At 44.3% G+C, this 15,571-nt stretch overlaps 1 protein-coding gene across 3 annotated transcripts; it reads left to right on the forward strand.

The window, feature by feature from the left end:
* Positions 1-8,215: 8,215 nt before the first annotated feature.
* PEX10 (peroxisomal biogenesis factor 10) lies at positions 8,216-13,558 on the forward strand. 3 transcript variants are annotated; one of them, XM_035118945.2, is made up of 6 exons: positions 8,216-8,394; positions 9,815-9,895; positions 10,029-10,446; positions 11,184-11,414; positions 12,407-12,542; positions 13,372-13,558. In XM_035118945.2, the coding sequence occupies exons 1-6, from the start codon at positions 8,277-8,279 to the stop codon at positions 13,438-13,440; spliced, it is 1,053 nt and encodes a 350-aa protein (XP_034974836.2). In that variant the 5' UTR covers positions 8,216-8,276; the 3' UTR covers positions 13,441-13,558. The 3 variants fall into 3 exon arrangements, with proteins under 3 accessions (XP_034974836.2, XP_034974833.2, XP_034974834.2); XM_035118942.2 differs by having other exon boundaries at positions 10,029-10,435; positions 11,239-11,414; XM_035118943.2 differs by lacking the exon at positions 13,372-13,558 and having other exon boundaries at positions 10,029-10,435; positions 11,239-11,414; positions 12,329-12,537.
* The last annotated feature ends 2,013 nt before the right edge of the window (positions 13,559-15,571 follow it).

A 15,571-nucleotide genomic window follows, 5' to 3' on the forward strand; every position in this document is an offset into this window, starting at 1 on the left:
AAAGCATGCGCCTGATCTCTCCCACCCACCCACCCACCAATTTTGAAAGGAATGCAAGATGCCTCAGCCTCATTCCAGAGATGTGTCAACAACGCTGATTATAAAATCCCCAGATGAAACATAACCCTGAGAAGAGTGAGGTGTGAGAGTCATCAACTGATACAGAGCTTTTGCCCTGGAAGGGGGTGGTGAATGCTTTAGCTCCAGGTCTAAAAGGATATCCCTTCGTTCCGGAGGAGTTTTAAACCCCAGAGCTGTAGAGATGTCCCCAGGGTTTCCTTGTTTTTTAGGAACTACTGGCATAAAACAGGTGTGCTGGCATAAGACGAGCCAGCTGGATTAATCCAGTGCCCCATCTAGTTCAGCATCCTTTTCTCGTGGTGGCCAGCCAGGTGCATGTCCGAAGTCTGCAAGGAGGACTTCTGACAGCACTCTCCCCCTCTGTGGTTTCCAGCAACTGGGATGCAGAAGCCTGCAAGCAGCGCATGAATGCAAGAGCACTCTGCCCACCTACAATTCCGTTAACTAGGATTCAGAGGCATAACGCCTCTGAGAGTGGAGGTAAAGCATAGAGGCGATGTCCACTGCTTTCAAGGCTTCTACATTTGGACATATGCCTTGCTTGCACAGGAGTTTACATGCTCAGCCACCAATTCCACCCCCCCACAGTTGACATTAAGTAAATAGGATAAAATCATAAAGTGGATTTGAGGTCAATGCGTGCACCGGCAGAACAGCAATACCCTGGGGCTGAGTGGAAAAAAACAGGCTCTTGAAATTTTCCACCCTATTTGTAGGTGGCAAAATTGGAAAATGGAGACGGGTGCATTCCACTGAATATATATACCCAGGGTGCAAAATCAGTTCACAAAAGAAATTTTGTTTCTCAGTTAATAATGAATGAAAATATTGTCTGTTTGTACAGGAAGAAGTTAACTCCCGAGCTGATTCCTTTCAACAATATTAAACTATATTGGTTTGGACTCAGAATTGTGTCCAGTACCCAACACTATTTGCCAGACAAAAAAAAAAAAACCTTACATACATAGCCAGCTACAAGCTTCTCTCCTTGCTGTCTCCGATGGATAGCCAAAGCTAATAGGAAGTTGCCTTATACAGAGTCTGACCATCGGTCCATCTAACCCAGTATTGCCCGCACTGACTGGTAGCAACTCACCCAGGTTTCAGGCAGAGCTCACTCTCCCAGCCATACCTAGTGACGGTGGGGACTGAACCTGAGACTTTCTGCATGCACATACCTTCCAACATTTCTTCCATGAAAATAGGGACATCCTATTCCATGATAAAAATAATAAATAAATTAATATTAATAATAATAATAATAATAATAATAATAATAATAATACTGGTAATACCCCGCACATCTGATTGGGCTGCTTCAGCCATTCTGGGTAGCTTCCAACATTTATTAAAACATAATAAAACATTAAACATCAACAAAACTTCCCTATACACGGCTGCCTTCAGGTGTCTTCTAAAGGTTGTATAGTTATTTACCTCCTTGGCTCATGGGTGGCATAACTCCTTACCCTCCAATATTTCTCTGATGAAAATAGGGTCCTCCTAAGGAAAAGCAGGACAATCCGGGATCAAAACAGAAAATGGGACATCTTCTGTAAATTTGGAAAAATAGGGGCACTCGGAGGGCCTGCATGCAGAGGAGATGTTCTAAAAATAAGATTCTAGTCCCCATTATTCTAACTTAAGTTTTTTTAACAGGAACAAAAGAAGCTGCCTTATTATGAGTCAAGACCATTTAACTCAATACTGTCTACATTGACTGAAAATCTGATTTCAACAGATTTTGGGAGGATACACATTGCTTGCTGCTATCTTCTCCTGAATCCATTTGCTGAATAGCAAAGTTTAAACCTAAAGGAATCAGCATTCCCAAGTCACAGGTCAAAAGCAGGGAAAGGATAAGGGAAACATCCTTCTTGGAGCATGAAGCTACAATCTCAGCTGACACCACAGCTTGAAAGAAGCAGCTTAGCTTCTCTGGTTCATTTGATAACTGTAAAATGGGGCCATCATGGTATTACTCACTTACTGTTGCGAGAATCACAGAGCCTGCAGCTGATTAACACCCTCGGTCCTATATCTTTTAATCCAGAAGTAAGGCCGAGATCGCCGCTTACTAAAAACAAAATAAGTATGCATTGATAAAGAACATTTCAGAGGTGAAGAGCCAGACAGCTAAAAGATTCTGAACAGGACTGTGCTTCGAATTGATGAGCATAATCACGCTCCAGAACAGCAAAAGGCAAAAACCTTAATCCTGGCAGCTGTTCTTTCCTGTGAGAGGTTGGGAGTCTTACTCCAAGGTCTCAGTTTGAACACCATTCTAAGCAACTGTTGTCAATTCTATTATGATTAGGCTGGTGTTTAATTGCCTAACAAGCTACACTTGTTTGAACTTCCTTCTGCTTCACAGAGTCCTACTTTTTATTATATAGGAATTTCTTTCTCAGCTTTCTAGGGTAAGAGCCATAGCTCAGTGATAGAGCTATCTTGCAAGCAGAAGGTCCCAGGCTCAATTCCCAGCATCTCCAGGTAGGTTTAAGGAGATACTCCTGCCTGAAATACTGGAGAGCCACTGCCAGTCAGTGTAGACAATACTGAGCTAGATGGACCAACGTAATCTGACTCAACATAAGGCAGCTTCCTATTTTACAGTTTAAATCATAAATTATTGTTATTATACAACTCAAGCAAAGTACAGTGAAAATATGCCAAACAGAACAACACAAAGTTCAGATAAAACATTAATCTGCCCAGAAAGACAACAGCATTCCAGAATTAATACTTAAACATATTTGTGTGTGTGTGTGTGTAGTCCCTCCTGACTTTTTTGTTGGCTTTTCTTTTCGTGTGTTCCGGAACATGTTTTATTGGCACAATAAAAGTGCATCAGTGGTGGATTTATACTGGACGGTCCAAACTTTATGGAGATCACAGAATTGTAAAGTTGGAAGGGACCCCAGGGGTCATCTAATCCAACCCTCTGCAATGCAGGAATCTCAACACGCAGTCTCCCATCCTATTTGAAACCATACCAGACCCTGCTCAGCTTTGCAAATCATAGAATTGTAGATTTGAAGGGACCACGAGCATCACCTAGTCCAACTCCTTGCAATGCAAGAATCCTTTGCCCAACGTAGGGCTCAAAACCACACCCTTGGGATTAAGAGTCTCATGATCTATTAGCCATCCAGGAGTGTTCTAGCAGTTTTAATATTTGCCCCATTATTCTTACTCAGTGTTATTACATTGGGAGGGGTACTCTTTTATCATCTACAGGGGCGCTCTTACAAGATACCAGGACAGAAAAACTTTGAAATGTTTGTGATATGAAAAGCTACAGGATTTCAGCGGGGAGCTATAGGACATGCATTGATTTGAAACAAAGCAGTATGTGTGCCCTGAAACTTTAGCAGGTGCAAACAGGATTGAAAGTGGGGTGCCCTTATACCATCAGGAGCACAAAATGACTGTAGGTTGTACCCAACCCTAATCCTACTTAGACTAACTGAAGTTAAGACAAGGGGGAGATGAAGGGGGTGAGGTGGGGGTGGGCCACCCCGGGTGTCACCCCTGAAGAGGGGTGACAAAATGCCGGGTAGCACTCACTGCGGGGCCTGCAGCGCGCCCGAGTCACACGTCTCTCCTGGGAGTGACGCAGTGGCTTGGGCGCCCACAGGCTTCACACTGCCCCAAACGGTCCTCCCACCATCTCCCCTTCAGCTGTAGGGCGGCTGAGTGGGAATAGGCAGGCAGATTCCTCGGAGGCCCTGTGGAGCATCCTGCCCCAGCTCACCACGCCCCCACGCAGGGGCAGAGGAAGCCGCTGCAGCACCCGGGGTGGGTTGTCATCGCGTAGCACACATGTGTGATATCACCATGCACGCATGCATGCTACACACATGTGCGCTGCGGGGACGGCGCCGGGACCCTCCGGTCATAGTGGCAGCCACGGGCACAGGACCTCGGCTCAGTCCCCGCGTGGCGCTGGAGCGGCTTGCCACCGGCGGACCACTCCAGCGCCATGCAGGGATGACGCTGGGATAGCGGGGACGGCGCCAGGACCCTGGAGGGGAGAGGCGCTCAGCATGCCCCCCGCAACTCCTAAGCCGAGCGGCAGCCGCGAGCACAGGACTTTGGCGCCATCCCCGCATGCCACTGGAGCGACTTGCCGCCAGCGCTGTTCCAGTGCCCACATGCGCACAAGGTGCTTCCCCCCTCAGCGGATACATCAAAGCTTCCTGCTGGGCGGAGCCGCAGAGGCCCTGGCCCGCCCCTCGCCTCCGCCCGAGCAGGAAGAAGTAAAGCATGTGCCGGCCAAGCAAGTGAGCGAGCAGCCAGCCACCGAGCGAGGCATTTTACTGGGCGGCTGGCTGCTCACTCGCTCGCAGGGGGCGCTGAATGTCACCCTCCCCAGAGTGGAACCTGGGGCGCCCTGCCCCCATCCCCCTTGCTACGCCCCTTCCCTCTCGGGCAGCTGGCCACACCCCTGCGGAGCAGCTGGCCACGCCCCCGGGCGCAGGGCACGCATGTCACCCCAGGCACCTGATCAGCTTGCTCCACAACTGGTTAAGGCCTAGCTTTAAGAAGAGGTAAGCTAGGATCAAATTTGTGAAAAGAAGATAAACAATAATTTTTGAAAATCTATTTATAATCCAGTATTTATAATCCCTATTTGCATGAGCTAAACAAGCTACCAAGATGATTGGCATAACAACCCAGACAGCTCTAAAAATAAAAGCACATCACAGTTGTTTTTTTGTCATTGGGTCACAGGCTAACCATCAGAAAATCAGAACTGCCTTGGGGGAAGAGGAATGAAAATCCAGTTGGTTAAGGCTTCAACCATAAGCAAGCTTATGCCTAGGGCTTGTACTGGAAGTCTCACATCAAAGGACTAGATTATAAACATTTCCTTGCAACTCAAAGTGTTATGGGGTTAGAAGAGAAGATCACAGACAACTAATTATTGCGAGAGATCATCTAAAAGATAATTAGTTCATTGTACAATATTGGACAAAGCTCACACCAATATGCCTGTTACACGTTTTCACAAAAAGCTGATACCCACAGTGCATGTCATCCATAATATGCAATGCTAGGGGTCCTCATTAGAATTATCTGCTCTCCTTAGTAAGTACAAACTTTAAAATAATAGCTTACTACAAGTTAGAAAGGATTCTGTCTTACTCTTGGAGAAAGAAATGGGTTCACAAACTCAAGGGCTTACATGGTGCAAGTCTACCACCTAGTGGTGTTCTTTTTCTTTGGAGAAGACACTTTTTTTAAAAAAAATTAAATCTTAATGGCAATGAGAAGAACCAAATAACTTTCCCCCACAGATACAGAACTTCACTTGAGCTACAGTATGTAAGGTGTCTCAGGGGGAATCCAGCTGCTTGCAGAATCCAAAATATGGGCCAAGCTTAAAGACAGTTTCCTCTTTATTCTTGTGGTGTGATAGAGAAAAGCAACCTGATAAGATGAGCCTGCTGGATAAAGCCAATGGCCCCGTTATTCCGGCATTCTGTTCACAGAAGCCACACAGATGCCTCTGGGAAGCCTGTAAGCAGGACCCAAGTACAAGAGCAATCACTCCTCCTGCAATTCCCACAACTGGTACAGTGGTACCCCGGGTTACAAACACTCTGCTAACCCGGAAGTAGTACCTCGGGTTCAGAATTTCACCTCAGGATGAGAACAGAAATCGCGCGGGAGGCCCCATTAGCTAAAGTGGTACCACAGGTTAAGAATGGTTTCAGGTTAAGAACGGACCTCTGGAACGAATTAAGTTCGTAACCAGAGGTACCACTGTATTCAGAAAGATAGTGCCTCTGACCATGGAAGCAAAGTACAGCCATTGTGTGACTAGTAGCCATTGATAGCCTTATCTGCCATGAATATGTCAAATCTTATTTTATAATCGTCCAAGTTGGTAGCCAGCACGGCCTTTTCTAGGAGCAAATTTCATAGTTTAACCTGCATCTCAAAAAGATTGAGCTCAAGCAGAGGGAGGGGGAAAGTATTGGATGTTTGCACTGATGCATCTCCGTCTAGCCTCCCCACAAACAAATCAGGTTAAATGTGCTTTAAATATCCAGTGTTGTCTAATCACCCTGCAAACAAATCAGGATAACTGCTCAATAATGACCTGGCAGACAGGAAAAACAACAACATTCAATTTTTTATTTTATTTTTTATTTTGTAGACTGCCTTTTCTGTGATGTAGGTATGATGTATCTGGGGGGGGGGGGTAGTCTTGGGCTACACCCTTTCTGTGATGTATGTATGATATATGGAGGGGTGGTCTTGAGCTCCAGGGCAAGGAATTTCAAAATATCTATATAAGGGCAGGCACACCTTTGTTCTGGGTCCTCCTTTTCTCTCCTGTGTGTGAGAGGAGCACCCTGTTGCAACAGTTCAATAAAGATCAGGCTTACTAGCTGCTTTGTTTCTCAATATTCTCTGGTTATTTCTTCTACCGATGGAGAACCTACAAAGGACTCTATAAGGGCAGATTTTGTTTACAACACCTCATTACAGATCATCTGCATTATCTGCAAACCAGCAAGGTCAATGCCAAAGGATCTGGAACGACAACCATCCTCTGTGGAGGAGGGCAACTCCAGAAACAGATCCCATGAGCGGCTGTCATCTTCCACCAAATATGCCAAGTATGTATCTCTGCCCACAAACAACAAAATTGCCCCTTGACAGCTGTCAACATCTCCAGCCATTGTCTAGCTCCCATCAATGGACTATGTACTTAAGGGTCTCTAGTGCACAGACAGGGACCACTTCACTTCGCCTGGGGTTCCATTCCCAGCCCGCTTTTGCCAGCGGCAGATGCATGAGTGCACCCTGCCCTGTTACATCACACGTCACCCCTTTCCAGCCCTGCCCCATTCACATTTCGCCTCCGTTCTGCCCTCTTCCTGGTCCAGAAGGACCCCCGCATCAGCAATCGCACATCAACTGGACTCTTTGGTCACTGCATCTTTGTGAATTTTTTCCATAACTTTTTCATTCATTCATTCATTCTCTTCTTCTTCTTCTTCTTCTTCTTCTTCTTCTTCTTCTTGTTGTTGTTGTTGTTGTTGTTGTTGTTGTTGTTTTGAAGTATTTTTATTAATGTTTTCTTGATTTACAAGAGTGTGTGCAGTGTCTCTCTCATATTTTTACAGGTATCATTTTTGCAAATCATTTACATTTGTTGAGACACTGGGAAGAAAGAGGGGGAACGAGGTAGAGTTAGCATTCATTCTCTTGTTGACCATTTTCATCATTATTTCAGGGTTCTAGCTTTTTGCCCCCCAAAATTTTTATTTTCAAATATTTACAAATGGATCATGAATTAAAACCCGTTTTACATTTTCCCAAAATAAAACTCTCACTTGCACACTTACATTTCCATAGTCACGGGGGGGGGGGGGGGAGAGAGATTCTGAACCCCTACTTAATAAACATATGTTTAAATCCTTGCAATCATAGACGTTTCACAAAAATAATAACAAAAAAGAGGGATCTATCTCTTCCCCCCCCCTCCACACACATATTTTCCAATCATGCCTTTGCTTTGGTGTGATTCCCCTTCATCACATATACAGCACAATCTGACAATGACCAACCCCCCCCCCCCCCATCACAGTATGGTTGGCCTGACTCAACAACCTACCCCACACACCTGCACATACAAACAAGCCTCACACTGAAACCAAACAAATCCTTACAATCATAGATGCTAACGAAAATAAGAGAGAGAGAGAGAGAGAGAGAGAGAGAGAGAGAGAGAGAGAGAGAGAGAGAGAGATTTACGCTCCACCCCCCCCCTCATATTTTCCAATTTCATCCATGCAGAAATGGCTATTCAAGCCTTGTTTTATTGTTTCATTATACTGTTCGCCTGGTGTTTTTGGTGTGATGTTGGTTTTCTCAATCAAGTGGTTTTTATAAATTTTACGAAATAAGCAACTGAAACGTACTAAGGTTTAGTTTTTGGGTTACATGCTCTAAAATGCGCACGTTTTCCGATTCCGAAGGGACGGCGGAATGCTCCTCTTATCCCGGAAGATCCTGTAGTGAGCATCACTCTAAACTTTCCTATCTCTCTAGGCGCAACTCCAACTCTCTCGTTCGTGGAGCGGCCTGATGACGTATAAGTGCGTGCGCCGCGCGAAGCGTCTGTTTGCGGAAGCAGCTCGGGCAGAACAGGCACCCTTCTCGCCTTGACAGCGATGTCGCCGGCAGCGGTAGAAGCCGGGCCCGCACGACTCGTTCGGTCCGCCCAGAAGGACGAGCTCTATCGAGGGGCGCTGAGAAGCGGGGCTGGGGCTGCCTTGGGGGGCCTGGCAGGTAAGGAGCCGTCTTGACCCCGGGCAGAATAATTGCATCCTCTGAACCGCTTTGCAAGACAGGAAGCCCATATACCGGATTTCTTTTCTTTTCTTTCTGTTGTTGCGTTTTATATCCCACTTTTTCCACTAAGGAGCATGGTTCTCCCTCTCCCCATTTTGTCCTCACAACAACCCTGTGAGGTAGTTACAGGTAGGTAGCCGTGTTGGTCTGAGTCGAAGCAAAATAAAAAATTTTTCCTTCAGTAGCACTTCTTTAAGGTGCCTGTGAGGTAGGTTAGGCGAAGAGGCAGTGACTGACCCAAAGGTGTCAGTGAGCTTCATTGGCTAAGGCGGGGATTCGAACCCTGGTCTCTCAGGTCCTAGTCCGAAACCCAAGCCACACTGGATACAATATCTGAGTCATGTGTGTGTGTGTGAGAGAGAGAGAGAGAGAGAGAGAGAGAGAGAGGGGTGGGGAGGTGGATGAAACTGGAAATGTAAAAAAAGCTTTATATCAGGTCAGGGTATTGGCCCATCTAGCCCAGCATTATTAGTTGTGGCTGCCCATAGCTCTCCTGGGCTGAGATCACCGCAGGTAAGAACAGACGCTCCTTTCACCAATGGCAGGAGAAGACACATTTGGTGAAGGCGCCAGAGGATTTATTGGCAAAGTGCCTCAACTTGCGTAACACAATGCCTAGTTTAACTGTCAAACTTGCTCCTGCAGGAGGCAGTGATGGCCACCAGCCTGGATGGCTTTAAAAAGGAATAGGCAAATTCATGGAGAAGGCTATATGAAGGATACTGGTCATAATAGCTCCCTCTACAGTCTGAGGCAGTAATGCATCTGAATACCAGCAGCTGGCAATTACAGGAAGTGTGTGCCCAGATCCCGCTTGCGGGTTTGCCGTTGAGGTATCTGTTTGGCCACTCTGAGAATGGGATCCTGGACTAGATGAGCCATTGACCTGATTCAGCAGGCTCTTCTGTTCTTTTATTGATGGATAAAGGTGATTGAGACTTGAGAGAGGACTGTATCAATAGTCTGTGATCTGAAAATTGCAAACATCTTTGCTTATCCTACAACCATTGAGTTACAGTGCATTTCTTGCATACAGTCTAGTTTGAATGGTTTATTATCCTTGCTTCTTGCATTGCTAGTGTGGGTATATGTGCCTGTGGATTACACTTCATGCATCTGTTTACTCCACAAAAGCTTATGCCATAACGTTCTACCTCTCTAGAAGTTGTATCTGCACAAAAGACACTGGTTAATTTGTAAATCTCAGTTCTTAATTTTTTAACTTTCGTAATGTTTTATTATTTGACCTATGAAAATGGTGTAATTTCTTTTTCAACTCATATTGAAGTCAAATTATTTGGCGGGGCATCTCTGTTCACTTTGTTCTCTAACACTGTCATTTTCTCTGGCTCTCTAGGTGCTAGAATTTGGTTGGAGTGGCAGAAGGAAATTGAGCTGTTTGCTGATATAGCGTATTTCACACTCACAACTCTTTCAGGTATTTCACTCCCTAAATTGTTCTGTGCTTGGTGCTCTGACTAAACGTGCTGCCATTTTTCACTTAACATTAAACTGATCAGATTTTCAGGATTGTCATCTGTGTTTGTTTGTTTGTTTTTAATATTCTTTAGGTTACCAAACTCTTGGTGAAGAATATGTCAATATTATCCAAGTGGACCCATCGCGGAAGAGAGTTCCTTCAGTACTTCGACGGGCTGTCCTGATTTCTTTGCACACTGTCTTCCCTTACTTGTTTGACAAAGGATTAGTACACCTGGAACAAGAACTTCAGACAGAACCCGATGAGATGAGGACTTTGCAAAGCAGACATTTGCGTGGATTGTGGGGAAGGACTTTCTTGTGGCGTTGGTTACAGAAATGGCTTGGCAGATTAACAGAGCAGCAGAGGAAGGTGCTCTGTCAGGTGGTCCATTTTCTCAGGCAAGGCATCCCACTCCTTCGTAGGCTGCACCTGGCCATCTTCTATATGAATGGTATTTTCTACCACCTATCTAAAAGGATGGCAGGGATCACATATGTAAGTAGAAAGTATTTGATAGCCCTTTATGTTCTGTGTGCAATACACTAAAATCCCATATTTTGGCACTGTATACTGTGGGCAGCTCTCACTTCCATCCCTGGCATTGGGGCAGGGGTGGGGAATAGCATCAAACGTAACCAAGGGCTATATCCAATGCTGGTCATCCCCAAAGTATACGTACTGAGATTAAGGGACCCAAGTTAGTTATAGTCAGTAATTTCAGATGGGTCTTCCCTGCATTGGACTTGGTTGGATAGAACCTTAAGTTTGGGCTGCCATCCAGTTTCTGTCTCTCAGCACCCTGAGCTTCTGTTTCTTGTTAACATTGCCACATGTACAACAGGAATATAATGAAGACTAGGAATCCACTCTACCCTTAAATATCTATGGTGCCATATTACTTCTTTGTACGGATCCCCTCCTTGTGGTCAATTTGGAATTGTATGTATTGCCATAGCTCAGGGATGTGGTGCCCATGACCTTTAGAAGCGGGTGGACTACAACTCCGTCATCCCTGACCACTGGCCATGCTTGCTGGAGCTGATGAGAGATGGGAGTTCAACATCTGGAGAGCCATAGGTTCCCACTGCTGTTCTAGAGGGCTACTGTCACCAATACCAGCATGGTATTCTGTTTTGTAAACAGTTCAAGATTCAAAAGTCAAGTGGACTGGTTTCCATTCTCTCTAAAGAAAATCAATACTTTGAATAGCCATCACACTGCAGTTCTCTAGGTTCCTTCACAGATCACACAAAATGCATCAATATCAAGTGGTGGTTTTGTGTCTTCCCCCCTCCCAGCTGCGTTATGCAGGATTAGATGGAGACAACCAACATGTTCGATCAAGTTACAGGCTTCTTGGGATCCTTTCAGTGCTGCACCTGGCACTAACAGTTGGTATCCATGCATACAGCTTCCAACAGAGGCAGAGGGCAAGACAAGAATGGAAGATCCACCGTAACCTCTCCTACCCAAGGTATGGTTGTGGCATTTTGCTTACCATATGCTTACAAGAGGTACTGTAGAGGCCTGGGAATCAAATATTCAGGCCCCTCTCTAGCTGTCAGAATTGTGTCCAGGCTACAGCTTTCACTGGTGCTGCTTTGCACCCAGTGTTAATGTATGTATTTGTTGACACACCATTGCCCGTTACGCACCACTGGCCCACAACCCTTGGACAGTAGCCTTGAAAGGAAAATGGCCTGCAGTATGAAGGTTCCTGCCAATGTTCTTGAACTATGTAGTATTATTAGCTGGAATGACAGGAGGGGGCTGCAGTAGCATCTGAGCTGTGTTCAAAAACCTGGATTAACTTAATATTGTGCTTGACAATCAACAGGTGTTAAGAATGGCTAAAACAGTGTCCTGGCATCAAAACTGGGTAATCAACTCAGTGTGTAATTGGTCTGGTTAAAATGAATTGTGTAATTCAAATGGGTTGGTTATATTGTGCTTGCAAATACTGGGCTTTCAGTACATGGAATTCTCAGTACTTAAATGGCAGAGGGTGATATATTGGGAAAAGAAAGAAAAAGGAGAACCAAGAAACCAAGAACAGTATGCCTACCCCTACCTTGGAAAAATAGCTCTTGTTGGGTGGCTTTGGGTCTTGTTGGAACTTGCTAAGTAACTCTGAAGATCATTTCCCCACACCTTTATTTTTAGGCAGCAAGCAGTACTACCCAGGAACAGCAGTCAAAAGTATGAGGGCTAGGAGCATAATCTTTTTTTAAAATGGGTGCAAACCTTTACTCAAGAGTAGATGACCTGAAATAGACCCATGTTAGTAACGTCACTGTCTTTCATGTTTACTCTGAGTAGGACTAGCATTGTCTATAACCCTGTTACAAAGTCACATGCTAAGTTTCTCCTGATGACGTCGTATGCTAGAACCTTGCCAGCAGAAGCATCGTCTCCCTTGCGACATTAACCTGAAGAGCACTTGTGCCTGACTTTGTCCTCTCTCAGAACCCAGCCTGAGGAGAAGTTCCTTGGCCGAAGCTCTCGCTGCATTCTGTGCTTAGAAGAACGCCGCCATACTACGGCCACTCCGTGTGGACACCTCTTCTGCTGGGAATGCATCACTGAGTGGTGCAACACCAAGGTAAACACAGACCCCCCCCCCGCCTAAGATGCTGAACTCTTAAAACAAAAGCTAAGTCCTTTCAAGTTTCCTTTTCGCAGCAGAAATGGGAGCTGTAGGAAGAGAGAAGCCGAAGAAGTGGGTTCCCTGAACTAGCTCCTTGGTTTCATTCTTACCAATGTCTTACCAAAAGATGAAACTACATGTGATTTGAGTTCTCAACTTTCAATTCTAGCAGGTGCCAATATGCACTTGCATTATCGGAGTCCAGTTGATAATCTGTTAAGACAATTCCTTAATTTGGGGATGAGGAGCCTGATGTCTTCCAGATGTTGTTGGGATTCCAGCAGCCCCACCCAACATGGCCAATAGTCAGGGATAATGGGAGCTGCAGTTCAACAGTTGGAGGACCAAAGGTTCCTAATTTTTAAGTGATACTTTTAAGGCCTAGATAAGCAACTCAAAATGAACAGACTGAGGGCTAGTTCCTATTAGTTTTTAAGAACTGGTTTATTATTGTAGAATTGACTCCAGCACCTCAAACTCTTCCTTCATATCACATTGCAATGAAGGGTGAGTTAGAAATATTTTAAATAGCAGCTCTAGATACCACAGCATGTAGCTTTTCTGCACTTCCACAGCATCTACACAATCCTGTCTATAAATATAGCTCTATGCCTGTAAGAGTTCTACATACCATCAAAAGCCCCTGGTACTGAGGGAAGGCCCGTGGTTCCATTTGTAGAGAACTTAGGGTGTGCAAACAGGTAACTGTCAGAAAAAGCTAGCTGGAAACTGGGTAGTGGGAGATGTTTGTTTAGTTAATATATTTATTTTTCCTTTCCTGCAGGCCGAGTGCCCACTGTGCAGAGAGAAATTCCATCCACAGAAGTTGATTTATCTTCAACACTATCGATAACAGCCACCTGTGCAGCTGTTAGATTGCAAAGTGTTAGGAACCAACGAAAATACAGCTTTTGACCAAGTGTAAGACTTTATTTTGATATTATGATATTAAATTGCTGTGATAAAATTGAGCACTAAACACTTGAGTTGCACTGCCTGTACAAGGAGATACGAACTTGTCATCTTACAAAACAGACTTCTGGTATTGATCCTTTCTTTGTAGAACAAAGCACACAAATCTACCTAAATTCTGGTATAACCCTTTTAAGTGTTGGCGGACATCTGCTAGACATACCACTAGTGTTCTCGTGACACTATAACTCGTTCACATTCATGAAGCAGAATGTTGGAGAGTTCGAGATAAAAGAAAGTACACACAGCACAGAGTTAAAACTTTGGAATTTGCTCCCAAAAGAGGCAGTGATGGCCAGCAATTTGGGTCGCTTTAAAAGAGAATTAAGACAAATTCATGGGGGAATAAGGCTATTAATGGCCACTAGCCACAATGCTTATATTCTGCCTCTGTGAGTAGAGGCAGTATGTTTCTCAATACCAGTTACTGGGAAATGGAGAGGAGCATGCACTTGCCTTCAAGACCTGCTTACAGGGTTCCCAGAGGCATCTGGTTGGCCACGGAGAGCAGAATGCTGGACTCAATGGGTCTATGGCCTATTCCTATGGGAAACTACATTCTCTGAGAGGTACTAAGAACATTTTACCATTCCAAAAGATATTAGGACATGCATGTGGAAATTAATTTTGTGTGCTGATAAAATCCCCTATGCCTAATAAACTATAGCTGTTGGTTAGTTTTTTTAAAAAATATAAAGCTGAAGTTCTAAGTTGGAATGAGCACCCTACAGTATATCTGTGCAGCGACTGTCAGAAATTCAGTTTGGCAAAGATTGGGGTAATCTTGTACGGCTGTTGTGAGACTCCATCTCCCATGAGGCCTGGCATGCATGGCTAATAGTCAGAGTTGTGGATCAACAACACCTATTGGACTACTGGTTTCCCACCCTTAGCAGAAGGAATATACAGTAGAAGCTGCACCACCTGCAGCCAACAGCTAGAGCTGGTGTGAACACATTTCTGCGTAGGGGAGGGTATGTGTCTGCCCTTCTACATTGCGGTGTTTTAGTCCTAGAGTAATGCAGCTGAGGCCTGATACAGAAGAGAGCATGAATTTACCTCTGGCAAATTTACTTAGCCTACTTTTCTAGCTATTGCCCCAGCTCCATACCATTTTATTAGCAGCCCAATTGATATCACTGGAACTTGCTTCTATGCACAGTGGTAAGGATAAGGATTATTCATTGCAATTTTCTTCTGCAATACCTCTGGTCCCTTGTCCAATATGTTTCATAGTATTGTTTAGAAATGCAAACAGATTCCCCTATGACTGACTTCTAAGAACATAGGGGTGTGGATGTGGGGGCAACACTGATTTTTTCCCATACTGCTGAAAGTGGGGCGATCCAATTCACATGGCACAGGATATTTTACACTTATCACAAGTCCGCCCAATACAAAGTGAAAATTTCCTTTTAGACTGCATCATGAGTAGCTGTGGTTTGCACAGCAATGCAAATGACTGTTTTTTGAACAGCTAGAGTTCAAATACACTCAAAAATATTTAAATAGAATGGGTTGCATCCAATGTTGATGCTACTCTGAGTAGACCCACTGAAATCAGTAGACCTAAGTTACTCACCCCCATTATTTTCAAGGTTCTGTTCTACCGTGTTTCTCCGAAAATAAGACATACCCCGAAAATAAGACATACTGATAGGCAGTTTAACCTTGTGGTTAAACTGTATCATACTTAATAATAATAAAAAGACATCCTCTGAAAATAAGCCACTGTGTGTTTTTTTTGAGGAAAAATAAATATAAGACAGTGTCTTATTTTTGGAGAAACACGGTACATAGTACTTTGGATACAACATAATGTTTAGAGAAAAAGGAAGAAATGTTAACACTTAGTACCTTACGTTGGTTGTTATAAAGACTACTGAACCCAAGAAAGGGACACTGTCTTTTAATAAAGTTTGGAATTTTAAAAAGTCACTTAATAAAATTGTTTATAGCTGTATCACATTGAAAAAGTTTTACATGCAGATCATTTATTTCTATATTTTTCT

This window comes from Zootoca vivipara, chromosome 6 (assembly GCF_963506605.1).
Source record: "Zootoca vivipara chromosome 6, rZooViv1.1, whole genome shotgun sequence".
In the NCBI taxonomy this organism is placed as follows: domain Eukaryota; kingdom Metazoa; phylum Chordata; class Lepidosauria; order Squamata; family Lacertidae; genus Zootoca; species Zootoca vivipara.

What these genes read in the sequence shown, in the direction of transcription:
- PEX10 (XM_035118945.2), top strand. Translation starts at nt 8,277, where the DNA reads ATGTCGCCGGCAGCGGTAGAAGCCGGGCCCGCACGACTCGTTCGGTCC. An exon ending in ATCACATATGTAAGTAGAAA is followed by an intron (nt 10,447 to 11,183) that starts GTATTTGATAGC and finishes GTTCCTTCACAG; the next exon opens with ATCACACAAAATGCATCAAT. An exon ending in CTGAGTGGTGCAACACCAAG is followed by an intron (nt 12,543 to 13,371) that starts GTAAACACAGAC and finishes CCTTTCCTGCAG; the next exon opens with GCCGAGTGCCCACTGTGCAG.